The 19,667-nt window shown below is 43.1% G+C and overlaps 1 protein-coding gene across 1 annotated transcript in view; it reads left to right on the forward strand.

Annotated features, from left to right (window-relative positions):
• LRRK2 (leucine rich repeat kinase 2) overlaps positions 1 to 19,667 on the forward strand; it is a 102,441-nt gene that overhangs the window by 18,528 nt on the left and 64,246 nt on the right. Inside the window, exons 9-17 of the mRNA XM_070755149.1 lie at positions 3,451 to 3,578; positions 3,782 to 3,861; positions 5,654 to 5,763; positions 7,247 to 7,376; positions 8,633 to 8,757; positions 10,344 to 10,468; positions 12,542 to 12,686; positions 12,832 to 12,971; positions 16,971 to 17,099. Of these exons, the coding sequence (XP_070611250.1) occupies positions 3,451 to 3,578; positions 3,782 to 3,861; positions 5,654 to 5,763; positions 7,247 to 7,376; positions 8,633 to 8,757; positions 10,344 to 10,468; positions 12,542 to 12,686; positions 12,832 to 12,971; positions 16,971 to 17,099 (1,112 nt within the window). The remainder of the gene's footprint in view (positions 1 to 3,450; positions 3,579 to 3,781; positions 3,862 to 5,653; positions 5,764 to 7,246; positions 7,377 to 8,632; positions 8,758 to 10,343; positions 10,469 to 12,541; positions 12,687 to 12,831; positions 12,972 to 16,970; positions 17,100 to 19,667) is intronic.

Here is a 19,667-nt window from a genome sequence, read left to right on the forward strand (position 1 = left end):
GCAGGGCTCTTCTTAGGTTCTTAGGTAGAGAAGTGAAAGAAAATTGAATACCCTAAATGAACCCCAGGAGAAAAAAAATCTTCAGGCCTTTTTTTTTTTAACAAACCCACAAATAAATCTAGACTAAAAAAGAAACCTTTAAACTTCCTCTTTCTGCAACCCGCCAAATATTGGCTTGTAACTTTTTCAGTTCCCATCAGGCTAGGAAATCTTAAAATTGCATTTCTAAAACATCCAGTTGACTTATGAAATAGAATAACAGAGTTGGAAGGGACCTTGGAGGTCTTCTAGTCCAACCCCCTGCTTAGGCAGGAAACCCTGCACCACTTCAGACGAATAGTTTATTTATTTATTTATTATTTATTAATTAGATTTGTATGCCGCCCCTCTCCGTAGACTCGGGGTGGCTAACAACAGTAAAAAGACAATATGAACAAATCTGATATTAAAAGTAATGTAAAAAACCCCAATTTAAGAAACCAATCATACATACAGACATACCATGCATAAATTTTATAAGCCTAGGGGGAAGGGAATATCTCAATTCCCCCATGCCTGACGACAGAGGTGGGTTTTAAGGAGCTTACGAAAGGCAAGGAGGGTGGGGGCAACTCTGATATCTAGGGGGAGTTGGTTCCAGAGGATCGGGGCTGACACAGAGAAGGCTCTTCCCCTGGAAGAGCCTTCTTAAAACCTTCCAGTGTTGGAGCATTCACAACCTCTAGAGGCAAATTGTTCCATGGATTAATTGTTCTAACGGTCAGAAAATTTCGCCTTAGTTCTAAGTTGCTTCTCTATGTGATTAGTTTCCACCCATTGCTTTTTGTCCTGCCCTCTGGTGCTTTGGAGAATAGTTTGACTCCTTCTTCTTTGGGGCAACCCCTGAGATACTGGAACACTGCTATCATGTCTCCCCTGGTCCTTCTTTTCATTAAACTAGACATACCCAGTTCCTGCAGCCATTCTTCAAGATCTCTCTCACAGTTATTGCTGTTCAGAATTGAGAATTTATATTGCCACCGGTGGTGGAATCCAATTTTTCACTACCGGTTCTGTGGGCGTGGCTTGGTGGGTGTGGTGTGGCTAGCTAGGCGTGTGGCAGGGGAAGGATACTGCAAAATCCTCATTCCCTCCCCACTCCTGGGGCTATCCAGAGGTGGTATTTACAATTTGCCGGTTCTCTGAACTACTCAAAATTTCCACTACTGGTTCTCTGATCTTCTCAAAATTTCTGCTACCAATTCTCTGAACTACTCAAAATGTCTACTACTGGTTCTCTGAACTACTCAAAATTTCCGCTACCGGTTCTCTGAACTACTCAAAATTTCCACTACTTGTTCTCTGAACTACTCAAAATTTCCACTACTGGTTCTCTGAACTACTCAAAACCTCTGCTACCAGTTCTCTAAACTACCCAAAATTTCCACTACTGGTTCTCTGAACTATTCAAAATTTCTGCTACCGGTTCTCTGAACTACTCAAAATTTCCACTACAGGTTCTTTGAACTACTCAAAATTTCCACTACAGGTTCTTTGAACTACTCAAAATTTCCACTACTGGTTCTCTGAACTATTCAAAATTTCTGCTACCGGTTCTCTGAACTAATCAAAATTTCCACTACAGGTTCTCTGAACTACTCAAAATTTCCACTACAGGTTCTCTGAACTACTCAAAAATTCTGCTCCTGGTTCTCCAGAACCAGCTGTATTTCACCCCTGATTGCCACTCATTTTTTTAAAAAAATCACCATTACATACTGGTAGTCCTCGACGTATGACACAATTGATCCCAACATTTTGGTTCTCAAGAGAGACCTTTTGTTAAGTGAGTTTTGCCCCATTGTAAAGCCTTTCTCGCCACCGTTATTAAGTAAATCCCTGCAGTTATAACTCAGAAGTACAGCCGTTAAGCAAATCGGGCTTCCCCATTGATTTTGATTGTCAAAAGGTCGCCAGTGGGGCTCACGTGATCCCACACTTATGACGATCACACCGTCATAAGTGTGAGTTGGTTGCCAAGCATTTGAATTTTGATGAAGAAGCTGCAACGATCTTCAGTGTGAAAACTTTTTTCCAGTGCCGTTGGTCACTAAATGAACCGTTGTAAGTTGAGGGCTACGAATCCCAGCGACTGGTTAGGTTCCACAGAGTCCGCCTTCTCCAGGTCCCATCGACTAAACAATGTCGTCTGGCAGGACCCAGGGGAAGAGCCTTCTCTGTGGCGGCCCCGACCCTCTGGAACCAGCTCCCCCCGGAGATCAGAATTGCCCCCACCCTCCTTGCCTTTCGTAAGCTCCTTAAAACCCACCTCTGTCGTCAGGCATGGGGGAATTGAGATATTCCTTTCCCCCCAGGCCTATATAAGTTATGCATGGTATGTTTGTGTGTATGTTTTGCTTTTTAATAAGGGGTTTTTAGTGACTTTAAATTATTAGATTTCTTATTCATTGTTTTTATTATTGCTGTGAGCCGCCCCGAGTCTGCGGAGAGGGGCAGCATACAAATCTAAATAATAATAATAATAATAATAATAATAATAATAATAATAATAATACCTATATTTCTTTAAGGTCGTGATAATGATCATTGTATTGAATCGGAATCTCTGTTATATGTAGCTTGGATGGTCCGGAATTTGTTTTTCATTCTGATTGAAAGTAAAACAAAGTTGACAGGCTTGAATGCCGGAGCTTAAATTAATAGCGTTGTAACCAAGGCATGAAATGTAATTTAGTGCTGCCGTTTAATTATGTAACGTCTTGTTGCCCTAAGGGAATTTTTTTTTACTTTCAGAAAAATCAATTTAGAATTTTAAGAGTAACCAGTCAAACTGTTAAAATGCTTTTTTTTTTGGTGGGGAAGTTTCTTTGTGTGTTTGTGTGTGTGTGGTTTTTTTCACTGTATCTTGGTTCAAAAACAAATAGAGTTGTTTGTGAATGAAGTTGGTTGTGTGTTTACTTTGCTTGTCTTGTGCTGCCACAATTAAACGAGATGGTTGTGTTTTCAAAGTTTAATAAACAGACCAATGAACAGAAATATAAAATAGGTGCTAAATAGGATCTTGACTTATGAATGATTAATAAAAATGTATAATTGTGTATATTATTAATATATTCTATGGCATGTGCATTAATTGATATGTGACAATTGTGGAGAAAGAAATTTAAAAAAATATGACCAATACTCAAGTAATACGTTTATATTGCTCACATTAAAATTAACAAACACTTTCTATCTACATCTAGTCTCTCACCATAAATTAGAATAATTACATAATTTTCTTAATTTGTTCAAAAACACTTGACGAAAAGCATTATTAAATTTGTTGATTTCCAATTTTTAGACCAACATTTCCACCAATAAAAGTTTGATGGAGTGTAAAAAACAAAGAGACAGGGAGAGAGACGGTTGTGTTTTCAAAGTTGAATAAATAATCCTTTTTCTCCCAAGCGGAAACCATCTTTTTAAACAGAGATTTGGAAGAAAAAAAGGAAGAGGAGGAGGACGAAGAAGAATTATATTGGCTGGAGGCCTGTTATAAAGCCTTAAAATTTCACAGAAGAAGTAGAGATGTACAGGTAAAAAACATTGGACCAGAGCGTTAAATATGACTTAAATTTAAAGCTTCGAAAAAAGCTGCATTCAGAGTATTAGACGCCCATGAATTTTCAGCCTCTTTTCGGGAGAAAAGGATTGCGTCTTATACTCCGAAAAATATGGTAGTTATGCTGTGAAATGAAAAATGCTGGCCAAACAATTACTTTTTATTCTCTATCTTTAGGAAGCTGCTTGCTGGGCTTTGAACAACCTACTGATGTATCAACCTGCTCTTAATGAGAAGATTGGGGATGAAGAAGAAAAGTTAGTGGCTTGAGTGTAATCTTTTGCAATATCTTTGTCCACTGCAAAATTGTTTTTGTTTGCTAGGGGTGAAATCCAACAGGTTTTGACAGGTTCTGGAGAACCGGTAGCGGAAATTTTGAATAATAATAATAATAATAATAATAATAATAATAATTTATTAGATTTGTATGCTGCCCCTCTCCGAAGACTCGGGGCGGCTCACAACAATAATAAAAACAATATTACAGTGATCCCCCGATCATTGCGGGGGTTCCGTTCCAGGACCCCCCGCAACGAGCGGGTTTTCGCGAAGTAGCGCTCCTAAAGCGGGGAAGTTCGCCAGGAGTCAGCGGAGAAGCGGCGCGCCTGTTTTTAAACGATCGGAGCCGGCCTGGGGGGGCTTTCCAGCAACCCCCGAGCCCCCAACCCGGGCTCGGGGGTTGCTGGAAAGCCCCCTCAGGCCGCCTCCGATCTTTTAAAACAGGCGCGCGGCTTCTCCGCTGACTCCTGGCGAACTTCCCGGGCGAAGGGCGAAGGGCGGGCGAGCGGCGAACGGCGGGCGAACGGCGGGTGGCCGGGCGAAGGGCGGGCGAACGGCGGGTGGCTGGGCGAACGGCGGGCGAGCGGGTGCTGGGGGGGCTTCGCCCTCCCGCCAGCAAGAGGGGGAAGACCCAGGGAAGCCGCCCAGCAGCTGATCTGCCAGGTGCCATCTACGCATGCGTGCCCATAGAAAAAAGGGCACGCATGCGCAGATGGTGTTTTGACTTCCGGGTTGAAAAATCGCAAATTAGCCTGTTCGCAATGGTCGGGAACGCAATAACTGGGGGATCACTGTATAGCGAAACAAATCTAATATTAAAAAAGAAGCATATCATATTTGAAAACCAAACAACACATATATACCAAACATAAAATATAAAGAGCCTGGAGGAAAGGTGTCTCAACTCCCCCATGCCTGGTGGTATAGATGGGTCTTGAGTAGTTTATGAAAGACCACAAGGGTGGGGGCAGTTCTAATCTCCGGGGGGGAATACAGTGTTTTTCGGGGTATAACACACACCTTAGTTTTTGGGGAGGAAAATAGGGAAAATAATCTGCTTACTAGGTATTTCTCAGGCTAGTGTCCTTAGCCAGCACATTATTTTATCCCCTGGTTAGGGCTTTAAAAAAACTTTATTCGGAGAGAGTAATAATGAAAGAGCTTGCAAGCCGGTAAGAGCTGGGAACATCATTAGCAGCTGGAAAGAAACATTTGGAGCAAGTAGAGCAATGGAAAAATCCCTGCAAAGACTTAGGGCTTGGAAAACATTATTTGCAGAGAGTAACAATGAAAGAGCTTGCAAGCCAGTAAGAGCTGGGAACATTGTTAGCACCTGGTTAGGACTGGAAAGAAAGATTTGGAGCAAGTAGAGTTAAAAAAACCCTACAAAGACAGAGTTTGGAAAACATTATTTGCAGAGAGCAACAATGAAAAAGCTGGCAAGCCAGTAAGAGCAGGGAACATCATTAGCACCTGGTTAGGGCTGGAAAGAAACTTAGAGCAAGTAGAGCAATGAAAAAAACCCTGCAAAGACTTAGAGCTTGGAAAACATTCTTCGCAAAGAGAAACAATGAAAGAGCCTGCAAGATAAGAGCTGGGAAGATCGTTAGCAGCTAGTTAGGGCTGGGGGAAGAAAAGCTACATTCAGAGTATAAGACAAACCCAAATGATCAGCCTCCTTTAGGGAGGAAAACGGTGTATCTTATACTCAGAAAAATACAGCCACTCAGAGAATTTCCTGTGCAATAACCGTGATTTTGCTCGTCTTAGGTACCCAGCGCACAGAGAAATGATGCTAGCCATGTTGATGTATTATTCTACTTCCAAAGAAGTGTTCCAGGCTGCCGCCAATGCCTTAGCTACTCTCGTGAAGCAAAACGGTAAATTTAAAAAAAATTGAATAATGCCTCAATGGGGAAGGATGGAATTGCAAAACCAGCTTTTTAATTTATTATTATTATTTATTAGATTTATATGCCGCCCCTCTCTGAAGACTCGGGGCGGCTCACAACAATAAAAACAATATTATAACAAAACAAATCTAATATTAAAAGAAGCATATAAAACCCTATCATATATTTAAAAACCAAGCAGCACATTCATACCAAACATGAAACAAAATATAAAGAAGCCTGGGGGGGGGAAAGTGTCTCAACTCCCCCATGCCTGGCGGTATAAGTGAGTCTTGAGTAATTTACGAAAGACGAGGGTGGGGGCATTTCTAATCTCCGTTAATACGTTGAGGTCAGTTGTAGGGTTGCCTGTGTGCTCAGGGTCGTCTCAACGACCCTCTTAAAAGGATGAAAATGACCAGCTGTCTGCAAGGAGTATAAATCCTTCCATTCCCCCACCATTTAGTCAGAACTGAAGAAGCTTCTTGGATGAGAAGCGAAACATCTTCAAAACAAAAGAACCCCCCCCCCCCAAGAAATTCTAGTTGCCTCCTGAAAAAAGCACTTTTGGGACAAATGTGACCAGAATGACTGAGAATCTCTACAGACTTTTAACTGCAGTGGTACCTCTACTTACGAACTTGATTCGTTCCTTGACCAGGTTCTTAAGTAGAAAGGTTAGTAAGAAGAAACAATTTTTCCCACAGGAATCAATGTAAAAGCAAATAATGCGTGCAATTGGGGAAACCATAGGGAGGGTGGAGGCCCTGTTTCCTCCCAGGAAATTCCTATAGAGGCCCTGCGGAGGCTTCCTCCTGCCTTTTCTGGCCCTGTTTCCTTCCAGGAGATTCCTGGAGGCCCCACAGAGGCTTCTCCCGGCCTTTTCCAGCCCTGTTTCCTCCCAGGAGATTGCTAGAGAGGACCCACGGCTTCGCCCCGCCTTTTCCGGCCCTTTTTCCTTCCAGAACATTCTTAGGCCCCATGGAGGCTTCTCCCGCCCTTTTCCGGCCCTGTTTCCTCCCAGGAGATTCCTAGGGAGGCCCCACGGAGACTTCTCCCTGCCTTTTCTGGTTACAGTTTCGGAGGCTCGGGTTTGTAAGTGGAAAATGGTTCTTGAGAAGAGGCAAAAAAATCTTGAACACCCGGTTCTTATCTTGAAAAGTTCGTAAGTAGAGGCGTTCTTAGGTAGAGGTACCACTGTATACCGCTTCATAGTGCTTTTACAGTCCTCTCTAAGCAGTTTACATAGGCATTTTACATTGTTTCCTATGGAAAACAATGTTTCGTCTTACGAACTTTTCGTCTTACGAACCTCCCCCTGGAACCAATTAGGTTCATAAGACGAGGTATGACTGGATATCTGAAGTTTCACATTCGTACCATTACTGTAGGCTGAGAAAAAAAATGTGGTGCATTACTTTCTCGGCAACCCTCGTATATAATTTATTTTATTTTATTTTTCTTACTCTAGCAAATGCCAGACAAATTCTCTTGGCCAAGGGCATACATATGAATGTGCTGGAGATCATGCGGAAACGGTCAGATTCTCCCGAAATTGCAGAAAGCGCTTGCCGATTGCTGAACCACGCTTTCGAAGGAAGGTAACGAAACCTAAACTCTGAACAACTCTGTTAGTGTGTCTTGGAGCAGCTAGGCTCAACTTAATCACAGTGTTCCCTTGATTTTCGCGGGGGATGCGTTCCGAGACCGCTCGCGAAAGTCGAATTTCCGTGAAGTAGAGATGCGGAAATAAATACAGTGGTACCTCATCATACGAACTTCATTGGTTCCAGGAGGAGGTTCGTAAGGTGAAAAGTTCGTAAGATGAAACAATGTTTCCCATAGGAATCAATGTAAAAGCAAATAATGCGTGCAAATCCTTCAGGAAAATCCCAAACTTTAGAAGGGAGGCGAACAGAGGGCAGGGAGGAGCAGCTAAAGGGGGCGGGTGGAAGAAGCAAGGCTAGGCTGAAGGGTGAGTGGGAAGGAAGAAAGGCAAGGGGGGCGCCCCTCCCTTTTCTTTCTTCAAAAGACACCCTTTCAGTGCCTGTGCAAGCATGCAAAATCTTTACTCCTCCAAGCTGCCCCTCCCTTTTCTTTCTCCAAAAGACACCGTTTCAGTGCCTTTGCAAGCATGCAAAATCTTTACTCCTCCAAGCAACCCCTCCCTTTTCTTTCTTCAAAAAAGGGGGGGGAAAGAAACCCCTTCATTCCAGCAGCAGCTGCTTGGGTTCGTAAGGTGAAAATAGTTCGGAAGAAGAGGCAAAAAAATCTTAAACACCGGGTTCGTATCTTGAAAAGTTTGTTAGAAGAGGCGTTCGTAAGATGAGGTACCACTGTATACTATTTTTGGCTATGGACAGTATCACAACCCATCCCTTAACACTTTAAACCCCTAAATTACCATTTCCCATTCCCTTAGCAACCATTTACTCACCATTATTACTGGTAACTCACCATTGAATAAGACACTTAGTGATCCTGATATTTATAAACATAATTATTTATTAACAATAATTATTTTTTTTGTTATTTATTTGCAAAAATTATGAGTTTGGTGATGACGTATGATGTCATCGGGCAGAAAAAACCGTGGTATAGGCTATTCGCGAAGTTTGAACCCGCGAAAATCGAGGGAACACTGTACTGTCATTACATATTCATAACATTATCAACTTTATCAACATTATCAACATTATCAACTTAAACTACATTATTTATTTAGTAATTAACATATAGTATTCGGATATCAGTCTAATCAATGCGAATTTTTTTTAGTCAAAAAAGTGTATTTAAAAGAATATTCCCAACTTATCCAACTTTGGTATTTTTGCCTTGCCGTGATTTATTTTTCCAGTTTCCTACAGTCGGATATCATGATCGCTGCTGCATCTGGGTGTATAAAGACTATGAAGAAGCATAAAAGCTTGGCATCCGTGCAGTTAGAAGCACTCAAAGTAATTTTACGTTGCATGGTTCCAGGTAAGACACCTTATAGAAGGTAGTAGCATAAACTAACCCAAATGAGGTACTACGAATAAAGAGTCTTGTTTATATCCTCTTTCTTTCTTTCTTTCTTTCTTTCATTCTTTCTTTCATTCTTTCTTTCTTTCTTTCCTTCATCCCTTCCTCCTTCCTTCCTTCCTTCCTTCCTTCCTTCCTTCCTTCATCCCTTCCTTCCTCTCCTTACAGAAGATAGGAGCATAAACTAACCCAAATGAGGTACTATGAATAAAGGGTCTGGTTTATATCCTCTTTCTTTCTTTCTTTCTTTCTTTCTTTCTTTCTTTCTTTCTTTCTTTCTTTCTTTCTTTCTTTCTTTCTTTCTTTCATTCTTTCTTTCTTTCCTTCATCCCTTCCTCCTTCCTTCCTTCTTTCCTCTCTCTCTTTTACCCTTCTCTATCCCTTCCCTGTCTTTCTTCCCTCCTTCCTTCCTTTTTCTTTCTTTCTTTCTTTCTTTCATTCTTTCTTTCTTTCTTTCCTTCATCCCTTCCTCCTTCCTTCCTTCCTTCTTTCCTCTCTCTCTTTTACCCTTCTCTATCCCTTCCCTGTCTTTCTTCCCTCCTTCCTTCCTTTTTCTTTCTTTCTTTCTTTCTTTCTTTCTGTCTTTCTTTCTTTCTCTCTCTCTTCCTTTCTCTTTCTTTCTCTCTTTCTTTCCTTCCTTCCTTCTTTCTTTCTTTCTTTCTTTCTGTCTTTGTTTCTCTCTCTCTCTTCCTTTCTCTTTCTTTCTCTCTTTCTTTCTTTCCTTCCTTCCTTCCTCTCTCCCTCTCCCTTCCTTCTTCCTTCCTTCCTCCCTCCTTCTTTCCTCTCTCTCTTTTACCCTTCTCTACCCCTCCTCTGTCTTCCTTCCTTCCTTTTTCTTTCTTTCTTTCTTTCTTTCTTTCTTTCTCTCTCTCTTCCTTTCTCTTTCTTTCTCTCTTTCTTTCTTTCCTTCCTTCCTTCTTTCTTTCTTTCCTTCCTTCCTCTCTCCCTCTCCCTTCCTTCTTCCTTCCTTCCTTCCTTCCTTCCTCCTTCCTTCTTTTCTCTCTCTTTTACCGTTCTCTACCCCTCCCCTGTCTTCCTTCCTTTTTCTTTCTTTCCTTCCTTCCTTCCTTCTTTCTTTCTTTCTTTCTTTCTTTCTTTCTTTCTTTCTGTCTGTCTTTCTCTCTCTCTTTCTCTTCCTTTCTCTTTCTATGTTTCTATGTTTCTTTCTGTTTTAGTCCATATTTACCGTAACTCTTCTTGTTACCGAATCACTGAATGGTTTTCTTTTAAACCTATTAGAGTTGAAGTGTCATGGTTCAATTTGTTTTTCTATACTTATTTCCTAAAACTATTTGTCAGCACAAAATGATTGGCCGGTCACCTCCTTTGAGATGTCTCCAACATAAAACCTTGGTTAGAAATAAAACCTTGGTTAGAAATCTGTTGAAAAGCATTAAATAATTAAAAATTAACTCCAAAGATTTTTACTGTGTTCATATTGCATGAGATTTTGAACTATGAAACAATAAGTGTTGGCAGGCATGTATCTTTGATGCATTTCAAATACAATAATTGCTTTTACAAATGGTTCATCTGTGTTGCAGGAGGGCTGAAAACTTCTGAACAGGTTGGTTCAGAAGACACCAAGCAGCAAAACAGGCTAACCCTGATGAAAAGTCAGTTTTTGTTAGAAGGAGGTCCTTCCCTTGTCCTTGGTGCTCTGAACACGGTAAGTGTTCGGTTTTGTTACATCTATTTTGTCATAGTGGGCATATATTTAATAGGTAACTTTTTTCAATACTACAAGCTGATTATAACGGGTAAATAACAGGGTGTCCAGCAAACCTGGAAACAGGGAAAGCAGGGAATTATCAGGGGAATCGGCAGTTCGGGAAATATCAGGGAATTATCAGAAAAAAACCCAGAATAAATCTGTTCTGTCGGGCTCTCTGGTAGACTCCTCCCAAAAATTCACAGGTACAAATTTCAGACACACACACATTTGAAAATTCAAAACAATGTTCTTTATAGTGAAAATTCCCTTAACCTAAGCCCTTTTTTGGTATAGCCAAGAGCACTCGTCTCCAACCAAACTGGTAATTTGTACAAGTCCCTTATCAGTTCTGTGATACTTAGCTTGCAGCTGCGAGGCAATTCACAGTCCTTCTTCTTTCACAAAGTGAAACACACTTTGCTCTGGTTTAGTTTCAAAGCGGGGGGAAATCAGCACACAAAAGGTCAAAGGCAGTAAAGCAGTCACGAAACACAACGATCAGATAATCCTCCACAATGGCCAAACCCACAGGCTGCTATTTCTAGGAGCCTCACTAATGACCACAGCCCCACCCAACCACAGGTGGCCTCATTTTCTTTGATAATAATCTCTCAGTTGTTGCTGTCTGTGCATCGCTCTCCGCATGCGTGGCTGTATCATTAACTCTTGTTCTGAATCCAAGGAGGAGCTAGAGAATTGATCTCCTTCTGAGCTGTCTGCCCCACTCTCCTCCTCCCTGTCACTCATGTCTTCTTGGTCAGAGGAGCCTTCATCAGCAGATTCCACCGGGGGCAAAACAGGCCTGCAGCATGTGGATGTCTCCCCCACATCCACAGTCCTTGGGGCAGGAGCTGGGCCAGAGCTAACCACAACAAAATCAGGGGAAAAAACCCAAACTATATTAAAATGTTAAAAATCAAGGGAAAATCATGCAAAAAAACAACAACCCCAGATTGCACTGCCTGGAGGAGTCAAGCAAAAATGAGCATAACTGTAGCAACAACTTGCTTCCTCAGCTACCGATATTTCTCCATGGCTTAGCCATTTGGTATGATGTAATCTACGACAATGTATTTCTACACTGTTACTAGCTTTTTGCAAATAGACAAAACGTATCAGGAAAGACTTCATGAACTCAGTCTGTATAGTCTGGAGGACAGAAGGAAAAGGAGGGACATGATCGAAACATTTAAATATGTCAAAGGCTTAAATAAGGTTCAGGAGGGAAGTGTTTTTTTAATAGGAAAGTGAACACAAGAACAAGGGGACACAATCTGAAGTTAGTTGGGGGAAAGATCAAAAGCAACATGAGAAAATATTATTTTACTGAAAGAGTAGTAGATCCTTGGAACAAACTTCCAGCAGACGTGGTAGATAAATCCACAGTAACTGAATTTAAACATGCCTGGGATAAACATATATCCATCCTAAGATAAAATACAGGAAATAGTATAAGGCCAGACTAGATGGACCATGAGGTCTTTTTCTGCCGTCAGTCTTTTATGTTTCTATCATTACTTTCTAATGTTTGTATAAATTACTATAAATAACAAATAAATAAAATAAAATAAATAAAGTAGTGTTTTGAGTATTTTACTGGCTGGATACCCTCCTGTTGCTGAGGCAGAGTTTTGTTCAACTTAATAATAAGTGTGAAAAACAGTTGGAGTTGCGACTTTGAATGGACACTAAATGCATTGTCACAAATCAAGGATTGTCTGCCTTTGTATCGAGGCTCAATAAAAAGCCTCGGTGGTGCAGTGTTTAGAGTGTGCAGTGCTGCAAGTTACTTCTGCCGATCACCGGCTGCCAGCAGTTCGGCAGTTCGAATCTCACCAGGTTCAAGGTTGACTCAGCTTCCCATCCTTCCGAGGTCGATAAAATGAGGACCCAGATTGTTGGGTCTATACTGTAAACCGCTTAGAATGGGCTGTAAAGCACCGTGAAGAGGTACATAAGTCTAAATTTTAATGCTAAATTGAAGATTTATGTAAACATGAATATAACCGTCTGTTTTTTGGCTTTCAGTTTATTGGAAATCCCGGCATTCAACGATGTGGGCTTCAAATACTGTCCACTATAAGAGACCGTCCGACTTTATTACAAATGTTATCTAACCTAGGAATGGCAGATACCCTGCTCCACACCCTACAGATGTATCCAGATGATCAAGGCAAGCAGAAACTCTTTTTATTTTGTGTTGTGGTCCAGCTCCTGCCCCAAGGAATGTGGAGGTGGAGATGGCGGAAACATCCACAGGCCACAGGCCAGTTCTGCTATTTCCGTTGTCATATTCCCAACTTTCTTTCCTTTCCTAGAAATACAGCGCTTAGGTTTAAACTTTCTGGGATCTTTGATATCGGAAAAGATCTTACGCACGGCTACTTTCTACGCCTTGGCCTCCCCTTTGGTTTCGACGTTACGACGCTTTAAGGACGTTGACGAGATTCAGGCTCAGGTATGTACAAATGCAAGACTTACTCGGGCAGTGTTGTGGTTCCGTCTGAGGCCCCTCAGGGAACGGCTGATCTTCTGTCGGTTTCCAGCTCAGAGGGGGAGGATGAGGAACAGGAGGGGCAGGCAGACGAGGAGGAGGAATCCCAGGCTGGGGAGGAGGGAGGACAGCCAGAGTCCCCCCAGAGGGAGCTCTCCCCAGCAAGCAGCCTGGATTCCTTAGAGGAAAATGCACAAGCCATAATTGATCTGCGACAGAGAAGAGCTACACAGCGAAGGGACCAATTGGCTAGGTACTTTCAGCACTAAAGAGGCAACAGCTGGGTTTGGGTGTGGTGCTCTCTGGAAAGGCTAAAAGGCAGACCCACCCTTCCTGGCTTGTGGAGTATTATCTTTGGGAGTCCTGGGACCTGGCTGTGAACTTTGGCGTCTTGGAATCCTGGTTTGTGCCTTTGACTACTGAAACCTTGGGGTGGGTGTGCCAGCAAGAAGCTTGCTGTATTGTCTGGACATCAAGACTCTGCTGTAAAGTCTTATAGCCTGTCTGTTGGGAAGAACAGGTTTTCCTCTGTGTTTATTTTTTCCAGCTATAAAGTACTTTTGCTTTTACCAGAGTGTCTGGCTGTTTTTTCCAGTTGGTGTTGAGGTCTGGGGGAACCCAGACAGAACAGGCAGGAAGATTCTTGGGGGGAAACTGACGTTCAAATATTTGATGTTTTTCCCCCCTCTTTGTGTTAAATTAAGAGCAACAAAGATGATTAGGGGACTGGAGACATATGAAGAACGGTTGCAGGAATTGTGTATGTCTAGTTTAATGAAAAGAAGGACCAGGGGAGACACGATAGCAGTCTTCCAATCTTTCAGGGGTTGCCACAAGGAAGAAGAAGGAGTCAAGCTATTCTTGAAAGCACCTGAGGGCAGGATAAGGAGCAATGGGTGGAAACTAAACAAGGAAAGAAGCAACCTAGAACTAAGGAGAGATTTCCAGACAGTCAGAACAATTAATCATTGCCTCCAGATGTTGTGGGTGCTTCATCACTGGAGGTTTTGAACAGGGGTGGATTGCTCTTAGCTTCTGCTACTGGTGTTCTGTGTACACAACATGAGTGTATGATTTTGCTACTGCACATGCACAGAAAGTAAAAATGTGCCGAAATCTTGCAAGAGATATTTTTGGTGATATTTTGCTTCTTCAACTTCCCTTCCCTTTATTCTTTCCTCTCCTCCCCTCTCCCCTCCTCTGTCTCCTCTGTCTCCTCTCCTCCTCTCCTCTCCTCTACTCTTCTACTCTATTCTATTCTTCTCTACTCTACTCTACTCTTCTCTACTCTTCTCTACTCTACTCTACTCTACTCTACTCTTCTCTACTCTTCTCTACTCTACTACTCTACTCTACTCTACTCTTCTCTACTCTTCTCTACACTACTCTTCTCTACTCTTCTCAACTCTACTCTACTCTTCTCTACTCTTCTCTACTCTACTACTCTACTCTTCTCTACTCTACTCTTCTCTTCTCTACTCTTCTACTCTTCTCTTCTCTACTCTTCTACTCTACTCTACTCTACTCTTCTCTACTCTTCTCTACTCTTCTCAACTCTACTCTACTCTTCTCAACTCTTCTCTACTCTTCTCTTCTCTACTCTACTCTACTACTCTACTCTTCTCTACTCTTCTCTACTCTTCTCAACTCTACTCTACTCTTCTCAACTCTTCTCTACTCTACTCTACTACTCTTCTCTACTCTTCTCTACTCTACTCTTCTCTTCTCTACTCTTCTACTCTTCTCTTCTCTACTCTTCTACTATCCTCTCCTCTCCTCTATTCTATTCTTTATTCATTCCTTCCATATTCTCTTCTCTTCTCCCATTCTCTCCTCTCTCCTAACTCTTTTCTCTTCTCTTCTTCCATCCTCTCCTCTCCTCTCTCTTTTCTCTTCTCTTCTTCCATTCTCTCCTCTCCTCTCCTCTCTCTTTTCTCTTCCCTTCCCTTCCCTTCCATGAAGGCCTTCCATTTTCGGCACACTGGTGCACGCCCATCAACATGAGATTTGATTTCTGCACATGCGCAGCAAGTGAAATCTTGTGCGAGTAAGCGCGAATGAGATTTTGGCAAGCATGGAAGCAATAAAATCACCAAAAATCATAGAAATTTGGCCCACATGAGCATCTTCACATGAGATTTCGCTTTCGGCACATGCACAGCAGCCAAATCCCGCACAGGGTCGGGCATGCACTCGTCAGGGCGTGCAGCTGCGCACACATCCTGAAAATCGGTACCAGAACGTAACACCATACCGTTCTGTTAGCAGGGCATCACTTCTTCCATTCCATTCTGATCCAATTAATGCATAGCTAATAATCCTCAATTTAAGTCCGTGGTAGAATGTGCCCACATTGGAACCAGCTGAGAAATGTTTGAACCTCAAACTCTCCATTCCAGATTTAGGAATGATTTATTTTATTTTATTTTATTTTATTTATTTTATTTAAGTTTAGTTTAGTTTAGTTTAGTTTAGTTAGTTAGTTAGTTAGTTAGTTAGTTAGTTAGTTAGTTAGTCCAATACATAATACACATTGAAGAGAAAGATATGTAATAATACAGTGATCCCTCGATTATCGCGAGGGTTCCGTTCCAAGACCCCTCGCGATAATCGATTTTTCGCGATATAGCGGTGCGGAAGTAAAAACACCATCTGCGCATGCGCGCCTTTTCACCATGGCCGCGCATGCGCAGATGGTGGAGGCAGGGAGCGACAAGAGTGCGGAAGCCGACAGATTGCTTTGAATGCCGGCTGCCCCCGCCCCCCCAGCACCCGCCGTTCGCCGCTCGCTCGCCGCTCGCCCGTTCACCCGCCCGCCCGGCCGCCGTTTGTCGCTTGCCTGTCCGCCGTTTGCCGCTATCACCGCCTTCCCCACCCAGAGTCGAAGTCCCGGGGATGGCAAGGAGGGAGGAAGCGACGCGGGTTAAGCCCTCCACGGCCTCTTTAACACTTGGGCAGAAGTCACACTCCTCCTCCGGGTGATGGAAAAGACGCATGTACTCGGGAGCCCGGGAGCCCCGCTCGAAATGGAGGAAAGCAGGCGGTTCCCGGGGAGAGAAAGCAGACACTGGGCTTAGAGGTGCCCGTCCCAGCGGAGCAGATGGAAACGCTCCGCCTGCGTATCGCCATCCCCGAAGATACGCAAGCTCTCCCCCACCACACAAACACACACCCCGCCCTGCCAAACTCTCCCTCCTGCCGCCCCTTGCCAGCCGAGCGCCTCTTCGGCTCCGGTTACTTTCCCCGTGGGGCGGGACAACCCCGCCACCGGGCAAGTGGTTCCTGTTCAGCGCCATGTTCCTGGCCAATGGCAGCGCCTCCAGCCTCCTCGCCGCTCGCCCGCTCGCCGCTACCGCCCCTCTCACTGCCGAGTCCTCCTGCAGCAGCGCTGGCGGCCCCCGTTCCCCGTAAGCGCCCGCCTGCCGCTTGCCCGCCCGCCCGCCCGCTCACTGCTACCGCCCCTCTCACCGCCGAGTCCAGCGCTGGCGGCCATCGTCCCCTGTAGGCACCCGCCCGCCCGCCGCCCCCCCCGAAAGAGATGAGAGAGGGAGGAAGAGAGTGTGAGAGAGGAAGAAAGAGAGAGAGAAGAGTGGAAGGAAGAGAGAGAGAAATGATAGAAAAAAAGAGACAGAGAAGTGACTCTTGGTGATGACGTATGACGTCATCGGGTGAGAAAAACCGTGGTACAGTATAGCAAAAAAACCGGGGAGTATTTCTTAATTATTATTTTTTGAAAAATCGCGATATAGCGTTTCGTGAAAATCGAGATCGCAAAAATCGAGGGATCACAGTATAACTAAAGAGACGAATAGAAGAAAAGATATAAAAGTATAGGTGAACATATTTGAAAGGAAGAAAAGATAAATGAGATAAGGAGAGACAATTGGACAGGGGACAGAAGGTCCATTTGATCCATTTGAGCCGATGACAACATTTCCATTTATTACATAAATTTCATTGCAGGGCTTCCAAACGATCGCAACCATCCTCGACTCCTCCCCTTGGTTTGCTAACCTGCTGATCCAGGAAGCGTTCGAGACCTGCCTCTTCTACCAGCTCTCCGTGTGCTTTAATGAACAGAGGGATCAGCAGGTAATTGGCGTGCGAGGTGGTCCTCGGATTACGACGGTTCATTTAGTGACCCTTCGGAGCGACAACGTGACCGCAAAAAAAAAAAAAAAAGGCGACTTGTGTGAATATATTTTCCCACCCTTTTGACCGTTGCAGCCTTTGCTCGTATGGTCGCACGGTCAAAATTTATAAGCTTGGCCACTGACTCACATTTACAACGGTTTGCGGTATCTAGAGGCCGACCTTCTGTTCGAGCAAAGTCAGTGGGGAAGTCGGATTCATTTTAACAACCACGTTACTGTTCTGTCGGGCTCTCTGGTAGACTCCTCCCAAAAATTCAGAGGTACAAATTTCAGACACACGCATGTTTGAAAATTCAAAACAATGTTCTTTATAGTGAAAATTCACTTAAACGAAGCCCTCTTTTGGTATAGCAAAGAGCCCTCGTCTCCAAAGAAACTGGCAATTTGTACAAGTCCCTTATCAGTCCTGTGATACTTAGCTTGCAGCTGCGAGGCAATTCACAGTCCTTCTTCTTTCACAAAGCGAAACACACTTTGCTCTGGTTTAGTTTCAAAGCGGGGAAAAATCAGCACACAAAAGGTCAAAGTCAGCAAAGCAGTCACGAAACACAATGAACAGATAATCCTCCACAATGGCCAAATAGCAGCCTCGCTAATGACCACAGCCCCACCCAACCACAGGTGGCCTCATTTTCTTTGATAATAATCTCTCAGTTGTTGCTGCCTATGCATCGCTCTCTGCATGCGTGGCTGTATCATTAACTCTTGTTCCGAATCCAAGGAGGAGCTAGAGAATTGATCTCCTTCTGAGCTGTCTGCCACACTCTCCTCCTCCCTGTCACTCATGTCTTCTTGGTCAGAGGAGCCTTCATCAGATTCCATCGGGGGCAAAACAGGCCTGCAGCATGTGGATGACTCCCCCACATCCACAGTCCTTGGGGCAGGAACTGGGCCAGAGCTAACCACAACATTTACTAATTTAACAACTGTACTTACCGTATTTTTCGGAGCATCAGACCTTTTTCCTCCCGAAAAGAAGCTGAAAATCTAGGTGCATCTTATACTCCGAATGCAGCTTTTTTCAAAGCTTTTTTCCCCAGCCCTAACTAGATGCTAACTATTTTCCCAGCTCTTACCTTGCAGGTTCTTTCATTGCTACTGTCTGCGAAGAATGTTTTCCAAGGCCTAAGTCTTTGCAGAGCTTTTCTTATTACGCTAACTTGCTCCAAGTAAGTTTCTTTCCAGCCCTAACCAGGTGCTAACGATGTTCCCAGCTCTTACTGCTTGCAAGCTCTTTCATTGTTACTTTCTGTGAATAATGTTTCACAAGCCCTAAGTCTTTGCAGGTTATTTTCCATTGCTCCAACTTGCTCCAAATGTTTTTTTCCAGCCCTAACCAGGTGCTAATATTGTTCCCAGCTCTTACTGCTTGCAAGGTTTTTCATTGTTATTCTCTGCAAATAATGTTTTCCAGGCCCTAAGCTTTTGCAGTTTTTTTCATTGCTCTACTTGCTCAGAATTTTTCTTTCTAACGCTAAGTTCTAACAATGTTCCCAGTTCTTACTGGCTTGCAAGCTCTTTCATTGTTACTCTCTCCAAATAAAGTTTTTTTAAAGCGCGAGAGTACTTACCGTATTTTTCGGAGTATAAAACACACTATCCCCCTCCCCTAAAAGAGAGTGAAAATCTCTTTGCGTCTTATACACCGAATGTAGCTCTGCCTAGCCTCTCAAACGGAGTTTTCAGAGGCTGAAGCAGCCTCTTAAAACGGAGCTTGAAAAGGCTGAAAAAACAACCTCTCAAATGGAGATTTGCAAGGCTGAAAAAAGCAACCTCTCAAACGGAGATTTGCAAGGCTGAAAAAAACAACCTCTCAAATGGAGCTTTGCATGGCTGAAAAAAACAACCTCTCAAATGGAGATTTGCAAAGCTTAAAAAACAACCTCTCAAATGGAGATTTGCAAGGCTGAAAAAAGCAACCTCTCAAACGGAGATTTGCAAAGCTTAAAAAACAACCTCTCAAATGGAGCTTTGCAAGGCTGAAAAAAACAACCTCTCAAATGGAGCTTTGCATGGCTGAAAAAAACAACCTCTCAAATGGAGATTTGCAAAGCTTAAAAAACAACCTCTCAAATGGAGCTTTGCATGGCTGAAAAAAACAACCTCTCAAATGGAGCTTTGCAAAGCTTAAAAAACAACCTCTCAAATGGAGATTTGCAAGGCTGAAAAAAGCAACCTCTCAAATGGAGCTTTGCATGGCTGAAAAAAACAACCTCTCAAATGGAGATTTGCAAGGCTGAAAAAAACAACCTCTCAAATGGAGCTTTGCAAGGCTGAAAAAAACAACCTCTCAAATGGAGCTTTGCAAGGCTGAAAAAAACAACCTCTCAAATGGAGCTTTGCAAGGCTGAAAAAAACAACCTCTCAAATGGAGCTTTGCAAGGCTGAAAAAAACAACCTCTCAAATGGAGATTTGCAAGGCTGAAAAAAGCAACCTCTCAAACGGAGATTTGCAAGGCTGAAAAAACAACCTCTCAAATGGAGCTTTGCAAGGCTGAAAAAAACA

The sequence above is a fragment of the Erythrolamprus reginae genome, chromosome 6 (genome assembly GCF_031021105.1).
Source record: "Erythrolamprus reginae isolate rEryReg1 chromosome 6, rEryReg1.hap1, whole genome shotgun sequence".
In the NCBI taxonomy this organism is placed as follows: Eukaryota; Metazoa; Chordata; class Lepidosauria; order Squamata; family Dipsadidae; genus Erythrolamprus; species Erythrolamprus reginae.